The sequence below is a fragment of the Crocuta crocuta genome, unplaced genomic scaffold (assembly GCF_008692635.1).
Source record: "Crocuta crocuta isolate KB4526 unplaced genomic scaffold, BGI_CrCroc_1.0 scaffold2443, whole genome shotgun sequence".
Taxonomy (NCBI): Eukaryota; Metazoa; Chordata; class Mammalia; order Carnivora; family Hyaenidae; genus Crocuta; species Crocuta crocuta.
Genome location: NW_027529494.1, coordinates 59,774 through 80,462, shown reverse-complemented (window position 1 = coordinate 80,462; position 20,689 = coordinate 59,774). Strand labels below are relative to the sequence as shown.

The 20,689-nt window shown below is 41.5% G+C and overlaps 1 protein-coding gene across 1 annotated transcript in view; it reads right to left on the bottom strand.

Annotated features, from left to right (window-relative positions):
• SHROOM4 (shroom family member 4) overlaps positions 1-20,689 on the bottom strand; it is a gene marked incomplete at its 5' end in the record, with an annotated part of 44,721 nt that overhangs the window by 4,002 nt on the left and 20,030 nt on the right. The window contains 3 exons of the mRNA XM_077760795.1: positions 4,313-4,490; positions 5,363-5,512; positions 10,356-11,147. Coding sequence (XP_077616921.1) covers positions 4,313-4,490; positions 5,363-5,512; positions 10,356-11,147 — 1,120 coding nt within the window. The remainder of the gene's footprint in view (positions 1-4,312; positions 4,491-5,362; positions 5,513-10,355; positions 11,148-20,689) is intronic.

Sequence of the window (20,689 nt, the reverse complement as noted above, 5' to 3'; positions counted from 1 at the left end):
TATTCTTTATTTTTTATTCTCTTTTTAATTTAAATCCAAGTTAGTTAATATGTAGTGTAATAATGATTTCAGGAGTAGAATTTAGTGATTCATCACATATACATATAACACCCAGTGCTCATCCCAACAAGTGTCCTCCTTAATGCCCATCACCCATTTAGCCCATCCCCCTACCCAACATTCCTACCAGCAACCTTCAGTTTGTTCTCTGTAGTTAAGAGTATCTTATGGATTGCCTCCCTTTCTTTTTATCTTATTTGTCCTTCCATTCCCCTATGTTCATCTGTTGTGTTTCTTAAATTCCACATATAAGTGAAATCATATGATATTTATTTTTCTCTGATTTATTTTACTTACTCTAATACACTCTAGTTCCATCGACATTGTTGCAAATGGAAAGATTTCATCCTTTTTGATCACCACACACACACACACACACACACACACACACAACATCTTCTTTATCCATTAGTCAGTCAATGGACATTTGTTTGGGCTATCGTCATAATTTGGCTATTGTTGATACCGCTGCTATAAACATTGGGGTGCGTGTGCCCCTTTGAATCAGCATTTTTGTATCCTTTGGATAAATAAGTAGTAGTGCAATTGCTGGGCCATAGGGTAGTTCTATTTTTAACTTTTTGAGGAACCTCCATACTGTTTTCCAGAGTGGCTGCACCAATTTGCATTCCCACTAACAATGTGAAACAGTTTCTCTTTCTCTGCATCCTCACCAACACCTGTTCTTGCCTGAATTGTTAATTTTAGCCATTCTAACAGGTGTGAGGTGGTATCTCATTGGGGTTTTGATTTGTATTTCCTTGATGATGAGTGATGTTGAGCATCTTTTCATGTGTCTGTTAGCCACCTGGATGTCTTCTTTGGAAAAGAGAGTATTTAATAAATAGGAATTGGAATGCTTATGAGAGTGCAGGTTGGAAAAGCATTGTTGTCAAATATTTGCCCACAGCTTCATTCATTTGCCTTCAATCCACTGAACTATCTCTAGTGTGTATGGCACTGTGCTAGATCTTCACTCCCTCCATTTGTCCTCTGAGGCCTTTTGGATAAGACTGTGAGTTCTGAAGTCCTGATGACTAGCTTGGACTACTAGCTCTGCCAATTTCCTGGCTGTGTGACCTGTGTGAATGTCTTGGTGGAATTTTACTTTCTTTATCTGAAGAATGGGTACAAATTGCAGTACCCACTTCGCTGAACTATAATAAGGACTGAATGATATGATGCATGCAAAGGACTTAGCATGGATTAATGTTTAATAAAGGCTGGCTGCTATTGTTATTATTCAGCCTAGCCCCACCCTGCCATTCCAATCTCAGGGCTCTGAACCTTTCAGCATTAGCTCCTCTTTCTCCTATTTGTTCACCACATTGCCCTGGTGTTCCTGATTTGCATTATGCAGTTCTATCTGCTCTCAATCTCTTCTTTCACTTTAGCTATTCCTATTCTTTTTTCAGAGCCCAGCTCTCCTCCCAACCTCCCTGCTGGAAGCTTCTGCTTCCCTACCCGTTTCCTGAATGATTTCTTTCTTTTATGAACTCTCCCACCTTTAAGAAATAGAACCTATAGTGTAATTTGAAGTGGCTCATTCCCTGTTTCATGTGGGTATGTCTGATCCCTCTCCTATTGATGCTAAGTTTCTTAAGGGAAGCATTGCCTGTGTCTCCTGATTTGTCTTCTCTGTAGGTATAACAAGTTCTAGAACTCCACTCCCAGGAAGGTAGTGTGGTAGAGTGGATGAATGGAGTCAGAGATGCCTGGATTCCAATTCTGCCTCCTCCAAACTGTGACCTTGGGCAAGATACCCAACTGCACTGAGATTTCTGTTTCCTCATCTATAAACTGAAGAAGTGTCTCTCCTCCCCCACCCTGCCAGTGTGGTGAGGGTTAAATGAGATCATAGAAGTAAAATGCTTAGTCTTTTGCCTGACACATTAAGTGCTCAATACCTGTTTGCTGCTGCTGCTGCTGCTGTTATTATTATTACCAGGCACTCTGAGATAATAGATGCTTGTCTAGTGCAAAGTCCTAATGAGAATTGACCTGCCCCAGTAGGTCAGCATCACATCGTAGTTAAGACCATGAACTCTAGTACAAGACTACTTGGGTTTGAACCCTAGTTCTGCCGCAAAGCACTGGTGTGACCTTGAGCAAATTATTCAATCATTCTGTGTCTCAATTTCCCCATCTAATTTTTTAAATGTTTATTCATTTTTGAGCGAGAGAGAAAGAGCGAGAGCAAGAGAGAGAGAGAGAGAGAGGGAGAGAGAGAGAGGAAGAGAGAGAGAGAGAGTAGGAGCAGGGGAAGGGCAGACTGAGAGGGAGACACATAATCTGAAGCAGGCTCCAGGCTCTGAGCTGTAAGCACAGAGCCTGATTCAGGGCTCAAACTCACAAACTGCAAGATCATGACCTGAGTTGGAGTCAGATGCTCAACAAACTGAGCCACCCAGGTGCCCCTCAATTTCCCCATCTAAAAAATAGGACAACAATAGCACCTACCTCATAGTATTGTTCTAATACAGGTTACATGCTTAGAATAGTATTCTGTATCTTGTATGTATGTACGGAAGTTTGCTTCGGTGCTTGTTTTAGTATTCCTGCCCAGGGACTCTGGGACCATACATAGGCCTGTAGTTTTCTGGCAGGTGCTCCTTTCTAATAGTTTATTTAGACATGTCCAAGGTGACCAAGACCAAGAGAGACTGCTCTGGGTCCAGGGACTGTTATCATATTTCAGAACTGGCCAAAAGTCAGTAGATCACCATGATCTTAAATCTGAAGTGTCATAGGTTTACATTTAGGGGAAATTCTAAAACCTACTAGGAATTAAGAATCAATGATATGAATGAGGCAACACAATTAGATACCACAAGGCTCCCAGTTGTATACCTACCCTCTGCTCTCCCAAACAAAAGTCAGTGCCAGGGACAAGGGAGGACTGAGGGCCAAATGATCAACTTGGAAAATCACCTACCCACCCCAGCTCTTCAGTTCCTAAGATCTGAAGGGATGCAAAAAAAGAGCCTTTTATTTCTCGGCACCTGGGCTTTGCAACCTGAACTTCAACCCTGGGGTAAGTATACTGGATAGAGCTGAAGAGTCATCACAGACCCTGTCAGAGTTGAGTTACTTTTCTAGGATATTGCAAATCAGTGACCTTCTTTACTTGCCCTCAGAGACAAAAAATGTCCTAGCCGCCCCGTCCCCACCCCAATCACTTCAAATCATTATCTGCTGTTCTGTGCTTTGCCATTTCTGATCATTTTTCTCTTTTCCTCATCAGACTCTTGTTAGTTTTGCTCCTAATAAAAAGGTCCTGAGTAAGCTGGGAGCAGCCTTGCCATGCTCAGGGAACATGGAATCCAAGGAGGCAGGCATCTGGATCAATAAAACGTTGATACCCACGCGTTCAATTCTTTTCCTGACATTTTGCTTCAGATTTGAAAGTGGTGGGTGGTCTCTTGCAAATGGCTTTGAGCTTTCCTACAGGTCATGTCCTGAATGAGAATTATGGGCAGAGGAGCAATTTGCGTTGAGTTTAGATGTCCACAAAGTGGTAAATTGGGCCTTTGACGTTGCCATGGAAACCCTATTTGCTTATGAAATAAAATGGGTAAGTGCAGGGAGGGCAAAGTGATTCCAGGAATTTGATTAGAAAACTAGCCTAGTGATGCTTAGAGGAAGAACGGGTGAGCTTTGGAACAACAACATCATGTCTGTTGATCATTCTAGTGTTTTAAAGAGATTATTGATTATTCTTGTAAATAAATACTAAAGTTTACCAGGCTATAATTTCTCCTTCTTTTGGTTAGTCAATCTATTCCATCTTCTAGAAAGTTATACAGGGAATACAATCAGTGGCTGCTATTGATTAGAGCTCATTGGCAAAAACTCTGAGTGTCAAGGGCAGCAAGTTACTTGCAAGGCTGACTTATTTCATAGGGGGACGTAACAATAAAGTAGACAGTGAGAGAGTCTTGACTTCAAGTCTTAGATCTACCACTTAGTCTGTAACCCTGGGCAACCTAATCCTCTCAACTGGTAAAAAGGGGATTGTTGTTGAATTGAGAGACACAGTGATGATGATTATGATTTCTACTATCATTACTGTTATTGGCTGGGTCAAAAAGAGACTGGAGTTGCATTTCTGAGAAAACTTGAGAGGCTATTTGATTTCCATACTGAAAATATGGGAATATACCAAGTTGTTCTGGAGAAAGGTAGAGGGCAGATCAACTTCCAGATAATCAAACAGACTGCTGAAAATCTATGGCATATCAAAAAATGTCACCTTTTTTTGAGCCAGCTCATGGTCAACTTCTTCTCCCAGGCCAATCTCTGCCATCTCAGGTTGGTCTTTCAACTTGTTCAACAGCTCTGCCTTAGCCACCGAAATATTATAATAAGCTGAGTAAGAGGTAGGGATCCCTGGGGCCCCCAGAGGAGGCGAGAAGTGCTGAAATTCTTGTCTGTGGAAACAAAGAATGACCATTTGAGCACCTCCATTGAGAGGCTCCTGACCTTTATACTTCTTGATTTCCCCATTTGTAAAAATGGGACCCTGCTTCGCCAATGGAGCTATGAAATAAGGAAATAATGGACCAGGAAGCACTGTTGAAATGTAAACAGGCCACATGAAGGTTTCCTAGAAGCCAAGTCAAGGCCAACTTTGAGAATGAGGGAGGCTATTTCTATACCCGTGACTTCCACAGGTAGGGGAACTTCTTAGGAGATGATTTGGTTTGGTCATCACACCACTAGGATCCAAAAAAACTGGAAGGTCCCCAAAATTCTGGGCTTCTGATTTTCCATGATTCCCCTGGGTTCATGGCTCCAGAGTATGAATCTCCAGGGAAGGAGTAGGTGGTAGAGATATGGCTGAGACCTCAGCTATTCATCCTCCAAGACTGTTGACCTCCCTCTTACCCACCCCAGACCCCCACCTGCTCCCGCTGTATCTAGTCTGCTTGCTTACAAAGGCACCCTGTAGCTTTCCTGGACACTCTCATCATTTCTTCTTTCTTGATGGTGCCATTTCTGCTTGAAACGGCCCTTCCACTGCAGATCTCCCACAGCAAAGAGGTCACCCATGACCTCAGCAGTGGTCACCATGTTGGAGGCTGGGGTTAACACCCCTGCCAGGGACTTATCACAGCCTACCACATCTCTCATGAGCTCTTCTGAGACTCCCTGTGAGGCAGGCCTTCGGCCTGGGAAGGGATAGCATCTCTCCACTTCTGGCATATCCCCAGTGGCCCCAGCCTCCTCCATGGTTGCAGAATGAAATGGGGAAAAATTGGAACCAGTGGCACCCAGGGGCTTGACAAGTGGAGTGGCAGACCCTGTTGTCTTGGGTTCACTGAAGCCCGTGGGGCTAAGGTGCTGTTTCTCAGAGCCCCAGCCCGTGAAAGAGAACTGCTCCTCAGGAAAGAAGTAGCTCTGGCTCCATGCTGGCTTGGGTTTAGAATCTTCTGCCATCAAGGCTTCTGGTCTGGCGTGAGGAAGGAAATAAAAAGAAATACTTCAATGTCAGGTTTCAGTGATGGAAGGGCAAATAATTCCAGCCATGGTTTATGCAAGAGGGATGCCCACCCTCAGTATATTCTTGTTGTCTACCAGTCACCCCTACCCTCCACCTGTCTGTGTCACTGCCCCTTTGCTAACCTCTAGCTGTTTGAAAGGAAAAATAGGAGAAACTCATTAGTCATTTTTGCAGCTACTTGCAGCTCTTAGATGAAGGTCAAAAATAACGGTTTAAAAGGCGCCACAGCTGTTTACGGATTCATGCTATGCTGTTTCCTAATTCATCACACAAAAGAAACTTGGATATGCCAATATTTCTCATCTGAGGTATTCATTTTACATGTAGGTTTTTAAGCTAATAACACTAATAGATGAGCAATAGTAGCTACTATTCACACAGTGTGTACCATGCCCTAGAAGCTGTCCTAAGGTGTGTGTGTGTGTGTGTGTGTGTGTGTGTGTGTGTAGATATAGCTATAAAATTTAATGGTCATGACAACCATTTTATAGATAAGGAACATGAGACACTGAGAGGGAAAGTGAGTTCACCACCGTCACCAGACACTAAATGATAGACCCATGATTTAGACTAGGTGACCTAACTCCAGAATCTATGTTTTTAGCCACAATGATATACTGCCAAAGGGACAACTTGATATCATATAAAACTTTTCATGTAAGGGCTTTTCTGGCTGGACTATATCTATGTTAGCAGACAAGAAAGAACATTCTGGAGGCAATATGAATGTATGAACTTAAGGAGTTCTTATCTCTAAGAAAAAATACTTAGGACATGTGTGAGAGTTCTGGCTCAGAAATTCCTGAAGGAAAGCACAGAATTAAGGGGAATAGGATGAGGCTGTATGTCAATTATATCTCAATAAAACTGGAATTTTGTTTTGTTTTGTTTTTGGTGCACCTGGGTAGCTCAGTCAGCTAAGCATCTGACTTCTGTTCAGGTCGCAATCTCACAGTGAGTTCAAGCCCCATGTTTGGCTCTGTACTGACAGCTCAGAGCCTGGAGCCTGCTTTGGATTCTGTGTCTCCCTCTCTCTGCCCCTCCGCCACTCCCCTCTCTCTCTCTTCTTTCTCTCTCTCCCTCTCTCAAAAATAAACATTAAAATTTTTTTAAAAACTGGAAATATTTTTAAAAGGATATGCTAATTATAGACTCAGTTCACAGCAGACACAGCTCTGCACCATGTTACAGTGTATCATATTAGGCACCATGTGTCCTAGTGCTACTTTCCTCATAATATCCACTAATAGGGCAGGGGTTACAGGAGATCTTTGAGACCATAATCTGCATTTGATAATGAACATTGAAGCAAAAATCAGATTCCTCCTGCAGAATATTGAAAGGAAATACATGGAGTTCAGGAAGCATACTATACCTATACTTGAACCAGAGTTATGAGACTTAAGCAACACTTGGGAATTCCACTAACCCGCTCCTACATGTATCATAGTGTTTTGTAACTCAGTAGTAGGTGGGTTACAGAGATACTCTGGTTTGATTTGGCTGAACTTTGGATGTTTTTGGATTTTTTTTTTTTTGCATTTTAGATTCAAAATATGTATCTACTTGATCCTAACATTTCTCTCTTATGGAAGCTTTTTTGTTTAGTTTTTTAAAAATGTTTACTTATTCTTGAGAGAGAGAGAGACAGAGCACAAGTGGGAGAGGGGCAAAGGGAGGGAGACACAGAATCCGAAGCAAGCTCCAGGCTCTGAGCTGTCAGCACAGAGCCCAACACAGGGCTTGAACTCACAGACTGCGAGATCATGACCTGAGCCAAAGCTGTACACTTAACTGACGGAGCCACCCAGGTGCCCAACAATTTTTTTTAAAATTTTAAATTATTATTTTCAGAGAGAGAGAGAGAACGCAAGCACAGGTGGGGGAGGAGTGGAGAGAGAGGGAGACAGAGAATCTGAAGCAGGCTCCTGGTTCTGAGCTGTCAGCACAGAGCCTGATGCGGGGCTCGAACTCAAAGACTGTGAGATCATGACCTGAGCGGAAGACAGACGCTTAACTGACTGAACCACTCAGGTGCCCCTCCTTTACAAAATCTTTTTTTTAAATTTTTTAAAAATTTCTGAGAGAGAGAGAGAGAGAGACAGACAGCATGAGTAGGGGAGGCTCAGAGAGAGAGAGAGATACAGAATCTGAAACAGGCTCTAGGCTCTGAGCTAGCTGTCAGCACAGAGCCCGATGCGGGGCTTGAACTCACAAACTGAGGTCATGACCTGAGCCACAGTCGGATGCTTAACCTACTGAGCCACCCAGGTGCCCCCCTCCCTTACAAAATCTTAAAGCCACTTCCTTCTGTTTAGAACCCTATGTTCTCCAAGGGTCTGGAATAAGATCTTGAAGAGCCCAGAGATCGTATGAGGATGCAATGGGCACAGTGAACCAGACGGCCTGGGTTCTGGCTACCAGCGATCTTCTGCAGGGTCCTTGTAATTCCTCATTCTAAAAGATGTAGCACACCAATGATATCTATTTCATAGGTTAGTTGTGAAGATTAAATCGATCAACACATAAAAGTGCTTACTTTTAGAACAATGCTTAGCACATAGTAAGCAGGCCAAAAATATTAGTTATGTTGGGAATATTGCTGTTCCTTAAATCTACAGCATTCAAAGAAGCATCTATAATTGAATTTTTTGCAGCCACAAGCTAGGGCTGTGTGCAAACAAATGTTTCCCCTCACATCCCATAGTCATTAAAAGAAATAAATCTCTGGAACAAGTTATAAGATCTCTAGTAACAGCAGTTTTCTTCTCTCTGGCCAAGGGGCCAAGGTGAATGGAGGTACATGAAGCAGGAAGGACTAGGAGGCTCAAAGGGGCAAGTCTGGGGCCTGCAACTACTACCTGTTATACGCACTGCCCTATAGGCGGCACGAAAGCCTGGTGAAGTCCCAGCCTACTGCAAGAACAAGATCTCTCTGAGAGAGGCTGCCTAGGGTGGCAAATTAAGCATAGATTTTTGAGCCATACAGATCTAGCTTTGGAATTTTGTCATGCAATTTTGAGTTAGTTAGTCCCTTAACTTCCTTAGCTTTAGTTTTCTCCTCTGTCAAATATGAATAATTAATGGTCCACAGTCATATGAAATGACTAGCAGTGTCTGGCACACAGCAAATGCTTAATACATATTCGACCATTCATTTATTCATTCTTTCTTCTGAAATGTTAAGTGCCTACTATGTGCTAGGTCACCTTCCCCTCTCTCTGCTGTGGCCATTACAATCACAATCACTTTCCACAAAATGTTTTCTAATTACAGTAAGAACACTTCCTGGCTAGATGGACACTTGAGAAGCAGCTGGTAGGGATCTGATAAGAGATTCTCACAGTGTCTAGGAGCCAAGCCCTGTAGTGCCTTGCTGGTGGCACCTTATGCCAGAAAACTTCTCACCTAGCTCTAGATAGCCCAGATCCCAGTAAAGGATTTGTGTGTCAGTAAAAGACATGATAACAAGGTACTTCTAAATGTTTTATTATTTTTGAGAGAGTGCAAGAGGTGGAGGGGCAGAGAGAGAGGGGACAGAGGATCTGAAGCAGGCTCTGCGCTATCATCACAGAGCCTGATGCAGGGCTTGAACTCACAAACCTTGAGATCATGACCTGAGCTGAAGACGGAAGCTCAATGGACTGAGCCACCCAGGTGCCCCAACAAGGTACTTCTAATAGCAACAAGTCTCAGGCAAATTCCTTCTGTAAAGGGATTTAAAGAAAGCACTTCTGGGATAGATACTGGACACCCCCACCCCCACTGGAGCACAGGCTGAGTTTTCAGCAGGATGACTGTCAGAGTTGAGGCCCAAGCTATTCTGCTTTGGACCCAAGCAGACAACCAGGCATTACAGGGCATGCAGATGAGCACTGGCACAGAGAAGTGGACACCAGTAGTCCTGGGGCTAGACTACGCTTCTGCTTTGGCCTCCCTGCCCAGGCAGCTCACCCCATCAACTACCACCTATTGCCCACTGAGGTAAATGCAAAGAGGTGGGGGTACAACGGTGGTGGGGAGAGTGGAGAACATGGAAGAGGAAAAGAGTGCCCTTAACTGTTATAAGGAATAAGCAGGGCATAAAGGGTACAGCCCCAGGCACACCTTTGCTGCTGGGGATTGGGGAAGAGCTTAGAAGCAGAGGCCGGTCAGGTTGTGAGCTGGTCTCTTGTTCTAGAGAGCAAGCAAAAGAAAAAGGCAGGAAAGGGCTTGAGCCAGGTTTTTGGGAAATGCCATGAGAAAACAAGGGTTTATGCCCTCTGACTCAGGGTCACCTGGGTGGCTCAGTTGAACATCTGACTTTTGATTTTGGTTCAGGTCATGATCTCTCAGTTTGTGAGTTCGAGCCCTGCATTGAGCCCTGCATTGAGCTCTGCATTAAGTGTGGAGGGTGCTTGGGATTCTCTCTCTCTCCTTCTCTCTGCCCCTGCCCTTCTCTCTCTCTCAAAAATAAACAAACTAAAAAAATTAATGCTTAAAGCCTGAAACTGATGCATACCTTAAAGACAAACTAAGGAATAAGATAGCATTTTGATAGTGATATTTAATAACACCAGCAACCACCATTTACTGAGCACCTACTATGAGCTACATGTGGGGCTCTCTGCTTTATATAGATTATCCTCTATTTACAGCAACTGTGTAGAATAGGTATCGTCATGCCCATTTTCCTGGTGATAAAAATGAAGCTGGGAACAGTTTAATTCATTGACTAAAGGTCATACAGCCGGCAAATTATGGAGGTGAAATGCAAACTCATGTTGCAGCCTCTTCTTTCATAAGCACTTACTTGGGGGAATCAGTGGTCTCCTTCTCTGATGTCCTCCAAAGCCCACCAATACCATAATAGCAAGGGTGCTGAGCCTTTTCAGGTTGAGAGCCCAAGTGGCCCCTTGTTGAAGGCAGGAAATCGCTGGAATGGAGACCAAAGGACTCTTGCTCTGTTGAGAGGCTTTGTGAGCCCTGCCTTGAAGCCTCCAGGTTGCCAAAGCCTGAGGGTTGTGGCTGCTCTAGGACCTCTTCAGGATTGAGGGCACCAGTACCAGTGGTTTCTGAACTGAAATACTGGGGTGGCAGCTCCTCCTCCTCTCCCTCCTCTGCCCCTTCCTCCTCTTCCTCCTCTTCTTCCTCCTCTTCCTCCTCCTCCTGTTGCTGCTGTTGTTGCTGCTGCTTCTGCTGCTGCTGCTGGGCTGCACGGAAAAGCCTGTACTTCTCCCAGTTGGGAGGAGGAGGGCGAGGAGGAGGAAAGGCCTTCTTCCTGGCTCCCAGAGGATCTGGCTGGGTCTCAGCTTTGGTAAAGAGCTCCCTCCTATGCTGCCCCCAGGCCCGGGAGCTCTGGGGCTCCAAGCTGATATGGCTCTCTGAGAAAGCACGGTTGCGCAGTGGGCGGGGCATGGAGGCCATGGAGCTCCCCTCCTCATAAACAGAAGTTTCCTCTGTTTTTTTTGAGGAGTGCTTGAAGTCTCCAAGAAGGTCAAGGGAAGACACTGCTCGGTAGCTTGACAAGTCCAGTGCTGGGTTTTCAAGGCAAGGATGGAAAGGAGTTGCCCACGAAAAGCTAGCCTTGGGATGAGCCATTTCCCTGCAAAACAGCAAGATGAGTATTGTGTAAAACAAGCAAGTTGCAGATGGCCCCGTATTTTGGATAAAATCATTTATTTATAGTTTACAAGGGCCTGAAAACAATGCAAATATACGTGGTAGATGCAATAATAAGAATAGTAATTCTAACACATAATATTGATAGCTAACACTTATTTTTTTTTAATTTTTTTAAATGTTTTATTTATTTCTAGGAGAGAGAGAGAGAGACAGCATGAGCAAGGGAGGGTCAGAGAGAGAGGGAGTCACAGACTGAAACAGGCTCCAGGCTCTGAGTTGGCAGTCAGCACAGAGCCCGACGCGGGGCTCGAACCCACGAACCACGAGATCATGACCTAAGCGAAAGTCGGACACTTAACCGACTAAGCCACCCAGGCGCCCCAGATAGCTAACACTTATTGAGTATGTACCAAATGCAGGTACTGTTTTAAGTGATTTCCCTGTTTTAACTTAGTTAATCCTCACAATAACCCTAGAAGGTAGCTATTATTATTGTCATAATTATATAGCCAGGAAAACTGAGGCATGGGTTGTTTAAATTGCTCAAGGTCGTAAAGCTAGTAAGTGGTAGAGTTAGGATTTGAACCTGGACAGTCTAGCTCCAAAGTTTGGATACATACACTGTGCCCACTCTGTAGCACTCAGATGGAATGTGTTGTACAAGTCTGATTATCCTGTTTCATTGTTTTTGTTTTCTTTGTTTTTAATCATAAAAATTTTTAAATATTTAGAAACAGAGATTGTTATAATAAATATTCATGTTTCCACCTACTGACCATGATTAGCACATTTTATACCCTACCATCTGTACTTTATGATTTTTAAAGAAATGCTAATAGCCTTTGTTTCACTCCCCACTTCTATTCCCCTGCTGCCTCTCCAGATGCAAGCTATATCATGAATATGACGTTTTCTGTTCATGCNCGAGATCATGACCTAAGCGAAAGTCGGACGCTTAAGCGACTAAGCCACCCAGGCGCTCCTGTTTATGCTTTTATATTAGCACCAAAAAATATTAAACAGACAATTCACAAATGTCTGTTACTTGGGGTTTAAAATAGATCCTCCTAATGCAATTCTCATTAGAATTCTCAACAGGAAGTTTCAACTATAGCATTTTTTTATTAACCTGCAAAATAAAGTTAAGATATAATATTAAAAAGTATTTTGCTACAGAAGAAATGAGGGTAAAGGATTAAGCATATTATAAGGCAATTATAATTAAAACAGTGTGTACTGATGAACAGAATGAAAACTCCAGAAACATATCAAGCTATCTATAAAAACATAGTATATANNNNAGAATTAAGTGTGTGTGTGTGTTTGTGTGTGTGTGTGTGTGTGTGTGTGTTTTAGTATATGTATGTGTATACATGTATATATAGTATATGTTTATAAGAAAGAAACACTATGAGAAAATTAAATCACCTGTGAGGCAAAATGAGATTCTTATAAGCAATAGAAAAAATATTCATAGGTGGGTCCCATTCTATTCACCTCTGTCAACTGCAGATTGTCTGGGAGCTACATTAAATATGGTAAAAGGAAAAAAGTAAAAAATTTATTGTAATAGACAAAATTGTACCACTTCAACATGTGTTGTTTTGAAAAATACATTGTTTTAAAAATCTCAAACAAATATTCAAAGAAAGAAGTACAGGTTTATTTAAATATGTGTAAAAATATGTATAAAAAGGCAAACCTCTGCCTAATAAAGAGTGACCAAAGTCAAAGGACATCTCTTTAGTCTCAGAGTATAAAGAGTTAAGCCCTCTATACCAGAAGATCTGGCTTCCTGCTGTAGCCTGTGAGCAATCAACATCATGCTAAGTAAGTACTGTCTAGTGACAGGAAATTCCAGCAGTTCAATTAAATCATCAGACAGAATACCCATTCAATAGTCATGTTGAAGACTGAGAATATTTCTTTAAAAAATAATAATACACAAGCTCAGATACAATGAAGAACAAAATTTCTTTCACTTAGCTAATCTCCAGTCCCCATCCTGGCTAGCTCATCACTCACATGGATCAGAAATTCACATCTATAGTCTCTTCTCATTTGGGCCTTTGCCACCCTATCATTATTTCGGATTATAACAACTCCTTGTGTGCAAACTGTTCCACCTGCCATTTTCTCCATCGGAAACAAACAAACATAGTAGTGACTGGAAAATAAAAGAATGGCAAATGCTATAAGCAGCAGTCTTTCCTGACCACCTTATCTAAACTAGAGATGACTTATCCTTAACTATCCTTTTTCTATTTTGTTCTTTCTCAGGACATATATCCCCACCTAATATTATATCACATGCCTAATTTTACTGTTTTATTTTGTGCTCTACTAACTAAAATGTAAGCTTCACAAGAGCAGAGATCTTGTGTGTTTAATTTATCTAGTATCTAGTGCCTGGCACACAGTAGGTATTTAATAAATATTTAATAAATGAATTAATGAACAGGAATACCATATGATCCAGTAATTCTACTACTGGGTTTTTATCCAAAGAAACTGAAAACACTAGTTTGTTTTCAATATATGTACCTTTATGTTCACTGTAGCATTATTTACAATAGCCAAGATATAGAAGCAAGCCAATTGTCTTCAGTAGGTGAATGGATAATGAAAACAGATAAATGGATAAAGAAGATGAATGGATAAAAAAAAGATGGTACGTGCACACACACACACACACACACACACACACACTCAGGAATTTTACACAGCCATAGAAAAGGATGAGATCTTGTCATTTGCAACAAGAGGGAGCTAGAGGGTATTATGCTGAGTAAACTATGTCATATAGAGAAAGATAAATATCATATGATTTTCTTCATATGTTGAATCTAAAAAACAAAACAAACAAAGAGCAGGAATTGACCCATAAGTACAGAAAACAACCTGATGGTTGCCAGAAGGGTGCAAGTGGGGGTTGAGGGGATGAGCAAAATGGGTGAAGGAAAGTGGGAGATACAGACTTCCAGTTACTTTTGTGAGCATACCATAATGTATAGACTTCTCAAATCACTTTGTTGTACACCTGAAGCTAATGTAACATTGTGTATCAACTATACTTCAATAAAAAATAAAATAAATTAATTCATGCCAAAAATGAAAAAACAACATCCATGATATACATAGCAAAAAAAGTTGAATTAAAGGCAAAAATCAACAAATAAGACAAAGAAGGGTGCTATAAATTAGTAGTTAGAATGTACGACTAACATCTAACTACCCTGAATATTTATGTATCAAATAACATAGGATCAAAATTCAGAAAGCAAAATCCATAGGAAATGAAAAGGCAGGAAAAAATGAGAAACTATGAGACTGTTTCAGCTGATGACAGACATGACAGTCAAAACAAAGATAATGGGAACATTTCAACTTCTTTATTTTCAAGGGTCAATTGAACCTTTTTTAAATTGACTACATATTAAGCCAAAAAGTGAAAGAAGTACGACTACAGCACCTACTCACAACACAACAATACTAGAAATTACTAACAAAAATGAGAAATTTTTCTATGTATTTCTAGTAATAGAAAATAAAAGGGAAAAAATATCCTCCCCTCTAGTCAAAGAAGTTCTCATCTGAAATTGTAGAATGCCTAGAAAATAACAACAAGGAAAATATCAGAACCTAGAGAATATGACCAATTAAAGCAGTGGTCAAAGGAAAATATGAAGCCTTTGATGCTTACACTAATAAATAAGAAGAAATTAAAATAATTGAATTAAGTATTGAGCAAAAGAAGTCAAGAGCCACAAAGATCAACCCAAATAAAGCAGAAAGAGAACTGATAGCAGAAATTAATACACTGGGAAATAAATGGTAGAATTAATAATTAAAGCCAAAAGCTACTTCTTCAAAAGAAAACATAAAACAATAAAAAAGATAAACCACTTGCTAATCTAATTAAAACCACCAAATGCACAAAATTAGAAATGGAGAAACAACCACGGTTACAGAGTAAATGAAAAGAGTAGGAGAATAATTTGCTCTACTCTATGAAAACAAATTTGAAAACTTAGAATGGTTTTCTAGGAAAACAAAAATTACCAAAATCGATTGCTGAAGAATGAGGGTATCTAAACCCACCTGTTAACCATAGGAAAAATGTTGATAAATTTGACAAAAGAAGATAGCACACTCATATAGTCTTGCTTTAATTCTATCAACCTTCAAGAACAGACAACCTCAATACTATTTATACTTCCTAGACTCTGAAATCTATTGAGGGAGAAGAAAAGAATCCTGTGTAATGTCAGTACCCAAACCCAACAACTAGAACATACATAATGAAAAACTGGAAACAATTTTTAGCTAAGAATATGAATGCAAAAGTCTCACCATTTTTTTCTATTTAAAAACATAAATATTAGCACATTAGTACATATCAGGAATTTCTTTATAAAGTACCAACATATATTAAAAACGCATCCTCAAAAAATTCTTTCTGAAAAGAGTGCATGATCTAAAAGGCTGGAAAACACCAGTCTGGAATAGCTGTTCCTCATCAAAGTGGCTCCTGATCGAAATTACCTGGAAATGTTGTTTAAAATGCAAATTCACAGGCCCTTCTCCCAGAAATTTGGATTAAGTACCTCTGTGGTGGGGCCCAGGGACTTGCATTTTTAAGAACTGCCCCCAGGAGATTCTAATATAATTGTTTCAGGGACCAGCCTGTAGAAACAAAAATCCAGGGTAAAAAGAATGGGAGTGCTGTGGCCTGGGGTGGAGGTTTGGGGGCAGAGTTGTTTGTTCCAGTTGGGTTGGTTTCCAATCTATACAGCCTGTCTTCCACCCCTCACCACACACATTCCCATGTCCTTTCCCTGCCTCTCTCCCTCTTCTTCATCTTCATCTCCAATCTAGATCTTATGAAATGCAGGTGGCAGCCACATCGCCAAAGGCGCCTGATGGGCTGATGTCCTACAGCTGTGGTAAGAATTCTGCTGCATGATAGTACTCAAATTTACCACTTTTTCCTTTTCCCTTGCTAGGGCACAGGAAAGGCAATAGAGCAAAATGGAAAGAACACAGTGTCAGAAAGACTTGGGTCTGAATTCCAGTAAAAATTTAAAATCTGGCTCCATAACACAAAAGCTGCATGACCTTGAGCACAGTATTTAATTTATGTCAGTTTCAGTAAAATATTTATCTTACAAAGCGGCTGTCAGGATTAACTATATAAAAAGGACCTAGCAATCTGCTGGGTATGTGTAAAGGTGATTAATAATGACAGAACTATGTTTATTGTTAAAATGAAGTCCCTTACTCAGGGCCACAGCATATTGTTGTACAAGTTGTGCATTGTACAACCTTCACTGCTGTGTGCTTCAGCCTTGTTCCTCATTCTCATCAAAGGAGTTGGACTGCACTGTCCCCTGGTTAATAGCCAAGAAACCAGGAGATTTTGGGTCTCACCTGCTCAATAGCCAAGAAACCAGGAGATCTTGGGTCTCACCTCAGCCACATGGAGGCCAGGAGGCCCTCGCTAACCAAGGATTTTAACCCTGAGCTCATTCACTCACTTTTCTCATCTACTAAAAAGGGACAGATAATAAAAGGCAAGTTGAGACTTAAGAGTAGTGTGAAAATCAAAAGGATTAGATATTCTAAGCTGTCTAATTTGGGCACCAATTGCTTATGTCAGCCTTACAGAATTTACCTATAGGTATCCAACTCCAAAATAAGTTGGAAGAAACATACAGTGCCCTTCTAGACATTCGATGTCTCAATTTGTGGCAATGTAACCTTATCTGGAGGCACTGGCTTCTGACAAGGCAACTGGGAAATTGCTATTCTCTGCATCAATCCTGATTTTAAAGGCACTCGCCTCTCCCTACTTACAGGGCCAACATGAGCCTTGCAGAGTCACTTCTGTCAGGGGAGCAGAAGTGGGCATCACTCCACAAAGGGAAAGGAGTACCTTCAATGGGATCAGCTGGGTCAATGAGCACATATTCTACTGTGCAAGGTGACCAGATCAAAGTGGAGCGAAACCGATGTAGCCCCTCCCTTCCAGGCAATACAGATGAAGCAGGCTGGTGAACACAATGCTGCCATTGAAATATGTCAGGCTTAAAGAAGGCTACTGGCCTCTAGAGGTCTTATTTTCAGCGGGCTCAAGCCATCTATATGCACAGAAATCTACAACTGTGCTTTGGGACTAAGTGGAGTAGAGTGAAGGATAAGGAGTTTCACGAAGGGAAAAATAACTGTGGTTTCTTACTTTCAAGTGTCTTAGGCACTGTTTTAGGCACTTTCATGTATGTATTTCTATTAGTCTTCCCATCAACCCATCGAAGTGGTTGCCATTATTGCCAGTTGGCAGATAAGAATCCTGAGGCTTTGAAGGGGTAAATCATTTTCCCAGCTAGTAAGAAGCAGTAGTGTCCAGACTGGAAATTGCCTTATCTGACTCCAAGGGACAATCCCATTGAAGCAAGGACTCCTAAGGTAAGGCAAAAGATACTTGCACAGCAGTCATCCCCAGGTATCCACAGAGACATTAGCTCTTTGCATGGAATCATGAAAGCTAAGTCTAAGAAAGGGCTTTGTTGACACCAGCAAGGAGACTATGTCTCAAAAACAAAAGCAAGTTGCCTGACAAGACCTGGGCTGTTCTGCTCTTTTCTTCTTGGCACAGGCTACCTGTGCAAAATAGATTTGCCACTTTGGCTAAAATCTTTTTTTTTGAGCCTAATAATGATCAAAAATGAAACCCAATATTTGTCGAGACTGAAAAATCTCCCCCTGCCTCTTCCTCAGCTCTTCTGAAGTTTTCTTGTTTGGAAATTTTACTTTTAAACCCACCACAATAGCTTGGCATTCCGGGATCTTGGCAGCAAGGGCACACAGGTCAACCCCTCTCCCCTTTCCCTTTCCTGGGCAGTCAAAAGATAAGACTGCTCCAAGAGAAACAGCCACTCCCAGGTTATTGCTGAAGGAAATATTTGCAAGATCCAGGAAGTGAGACACAAGGAGGCTTGCAGAGGGAGGGGAGAAGGGCCAGAGGGTTTGTTGTTGCCAACCTTCTCTGCCTCTGGGACCACAGAACTTCAAGTAAGGAACAATTCATCTGGCAATGACAAATGAAAGTGGCAAGCCTCACCCTGAACCTTCTACACCACCCCCCCGGGGGGCTGTTGCAAAGTGTCCTTTGAAGAGATCAGAGAAGTCCTTGGATTATTGGGGCTGTATTGGGTAAAGCCTAGTTCCCTTTCTCCAATGGCCCTAACACCAAATTTTCAAGAAGGTCTTCCCATTACTCCTCTGGATTTTACACAGTGTCATGGACATGGTGGCAAGGGATGATAACAATCGGTCTTGTTTACTGAGAGTCTGTCATGCATCCGGCACAGGGCTGGACAGCTGGACAGACCTGATTTCATTTAACTCTCGAGACAACCTTCTGGCATGGGTTTTCTCTTGCCCATGTTAGAAATGAGGCTCAGAGAGGTTAAACAACTGGGTGAACACAAAGGGAATAGGGTCCAGGAGAAGTTACAGCTGAGGTTTTTCTGACTCTGATGATACCCATGCTTTTGCTAATGCAACATGCTGCCTCATCAGGGTTCTGATAATCTCTCAAGAGATTTAATAAAAGGCATTGTAGGAGTAAATAACACAATGTCAAGGGACCTGGATGGTCTGATATCCACAAGAACAGTTCCGCTGAGGATCAAGCTGGCCAAAGTTATTAAGGCTCTATTCTCTGATATCCAGAGGTTCTGAAACTTGGGCATGCATCAGAGACACTTGGAGGGCTTATTTAAACACAGGTTGCTGGATTCTATCATCAGAATTTCTAGTAAGTCTGGGGCAGAGTGGAGAATTTTTGTTCCTAACAATTTCCCAGATGAGGATGGTACTGCTGGTCTGGGATCACACTTTGAGATCTACTCCTTTAATCAGTCATTACTATCAGGTTCCCAACTCATCAGGGTATCTTAAGAGGTATAAAAAAAGCACTTGAAAAAATCAATTTCTCAAAACAAAATTCATTCAATTAACTGGGCTGGAGTTAATATATATGTGTGTGTGTGTGTGTGTGTGTGTGTGTGTGTGTAACATCCATGTGACAACTGGGCTGGAGATTTACAAAATAAAATAATGGGAATACTGGAGGTCCAAAAAGTTCTAGGAATCCTAACGTTCTTCAAGGGAATTTGGTGCCCAACCATGGTTAAGCAATGGATGGGTTAGGGAAAGAGAGGGCATGTTGTATATTTGAGTCCTCATGTATACCAGACGTTAATATACTGAATTTTAAAGAATACAATGGGAAAGATTTAATATCAAAATTATAAAGAACATGATTCTATCTAGAACACTTTAAAAGACATTCTTGGGGCACCTGGGTGGCTCAGCCAGTTAAGCATTCAACTTCAGCTCAGGTCATGATCTCGACGTTTGTGAGTTCCAACCCCATGCCAGGCTCTGTGTGACAGCTCGGAGCCTGGAGACTGCTTTGGGCTCTGTGTCTCCCTCTCTCTCTGCCATTCCCCTGCTCACACTCTGTCTCAATCTCAATCTCTCTCTCTCTCAAAAATAAACAAACATAAAAAAAATAAAAATAAAAGACATTCTAGTTGCTCAATTATTAAATTGAATTATTATTATAGAGTAGTTCTCTGGGATGCATGTATTTAAGATTTTAACCCTTTGAGAGGAACCCTAAAGATCCAGGAAATGTAGTAACTGGTCGTTGTGCAAAGGGTATGAATTTGACTTCAAAGGCATTACAATACTGGCTTATAGGACAAGTCATCTAGCAAAGGAGAGCCTAGTCAACCACTTGGCACTGCCATTTCAATGTGGATTGGTGGCTGTCTATTTGCTGTCAAAGTACACAGGGACAGTAACTATGGCAGAGAGAAAATGTGTTTCTTTTGAATAAGGGCACTGAAATGCAAACTATCTGCAAGCTAGTGCTGGTGACAGATGGAAAGATCTTAAGAAAGTGATGCTTCTAAGCTAGATAATATAATGTTATTTGTGGGGGTGGGGAGGTTCCATGTTGGGGTGGTAGTGACAGATTTGGAAATTTGCAAAGGTCTCTTGATGTACACCCTCATAAATGTCAAAGCTCTCATAGACTTAAGTAAGTGAAAATGTTGGTNTCGAACCCACGAACCGCGAGATCATGACCTGAGCGAAAGTCGGACGCTTAACCGACTAAGCCACCCAGGCGCCCCAAGGAAACCCAATTCTAGTTAACAGTGAAATCAAACATGTTTAGTAAGTAACATTGTCTATCTGTCATTAGTATGTGGATCTTTCCAAAGTCCTTGATTTTTAACTTCCCAGGCCTATATCAAACCAACCAATCCTTTTCTTGAGGTTTTCTTTTTTATTATAAAAATCCAGCAATTTGACATGTACTAAAAAAACAACATGTGCATTCAATTCAAGTAGCAGTAACTGCTACTTACAGTTTACCAGCTGCCTTTTTGAATTTTCTTTGTGTATGGCTACTATCAGATTCAACATGTGATTTAGGACTTAGCCTCT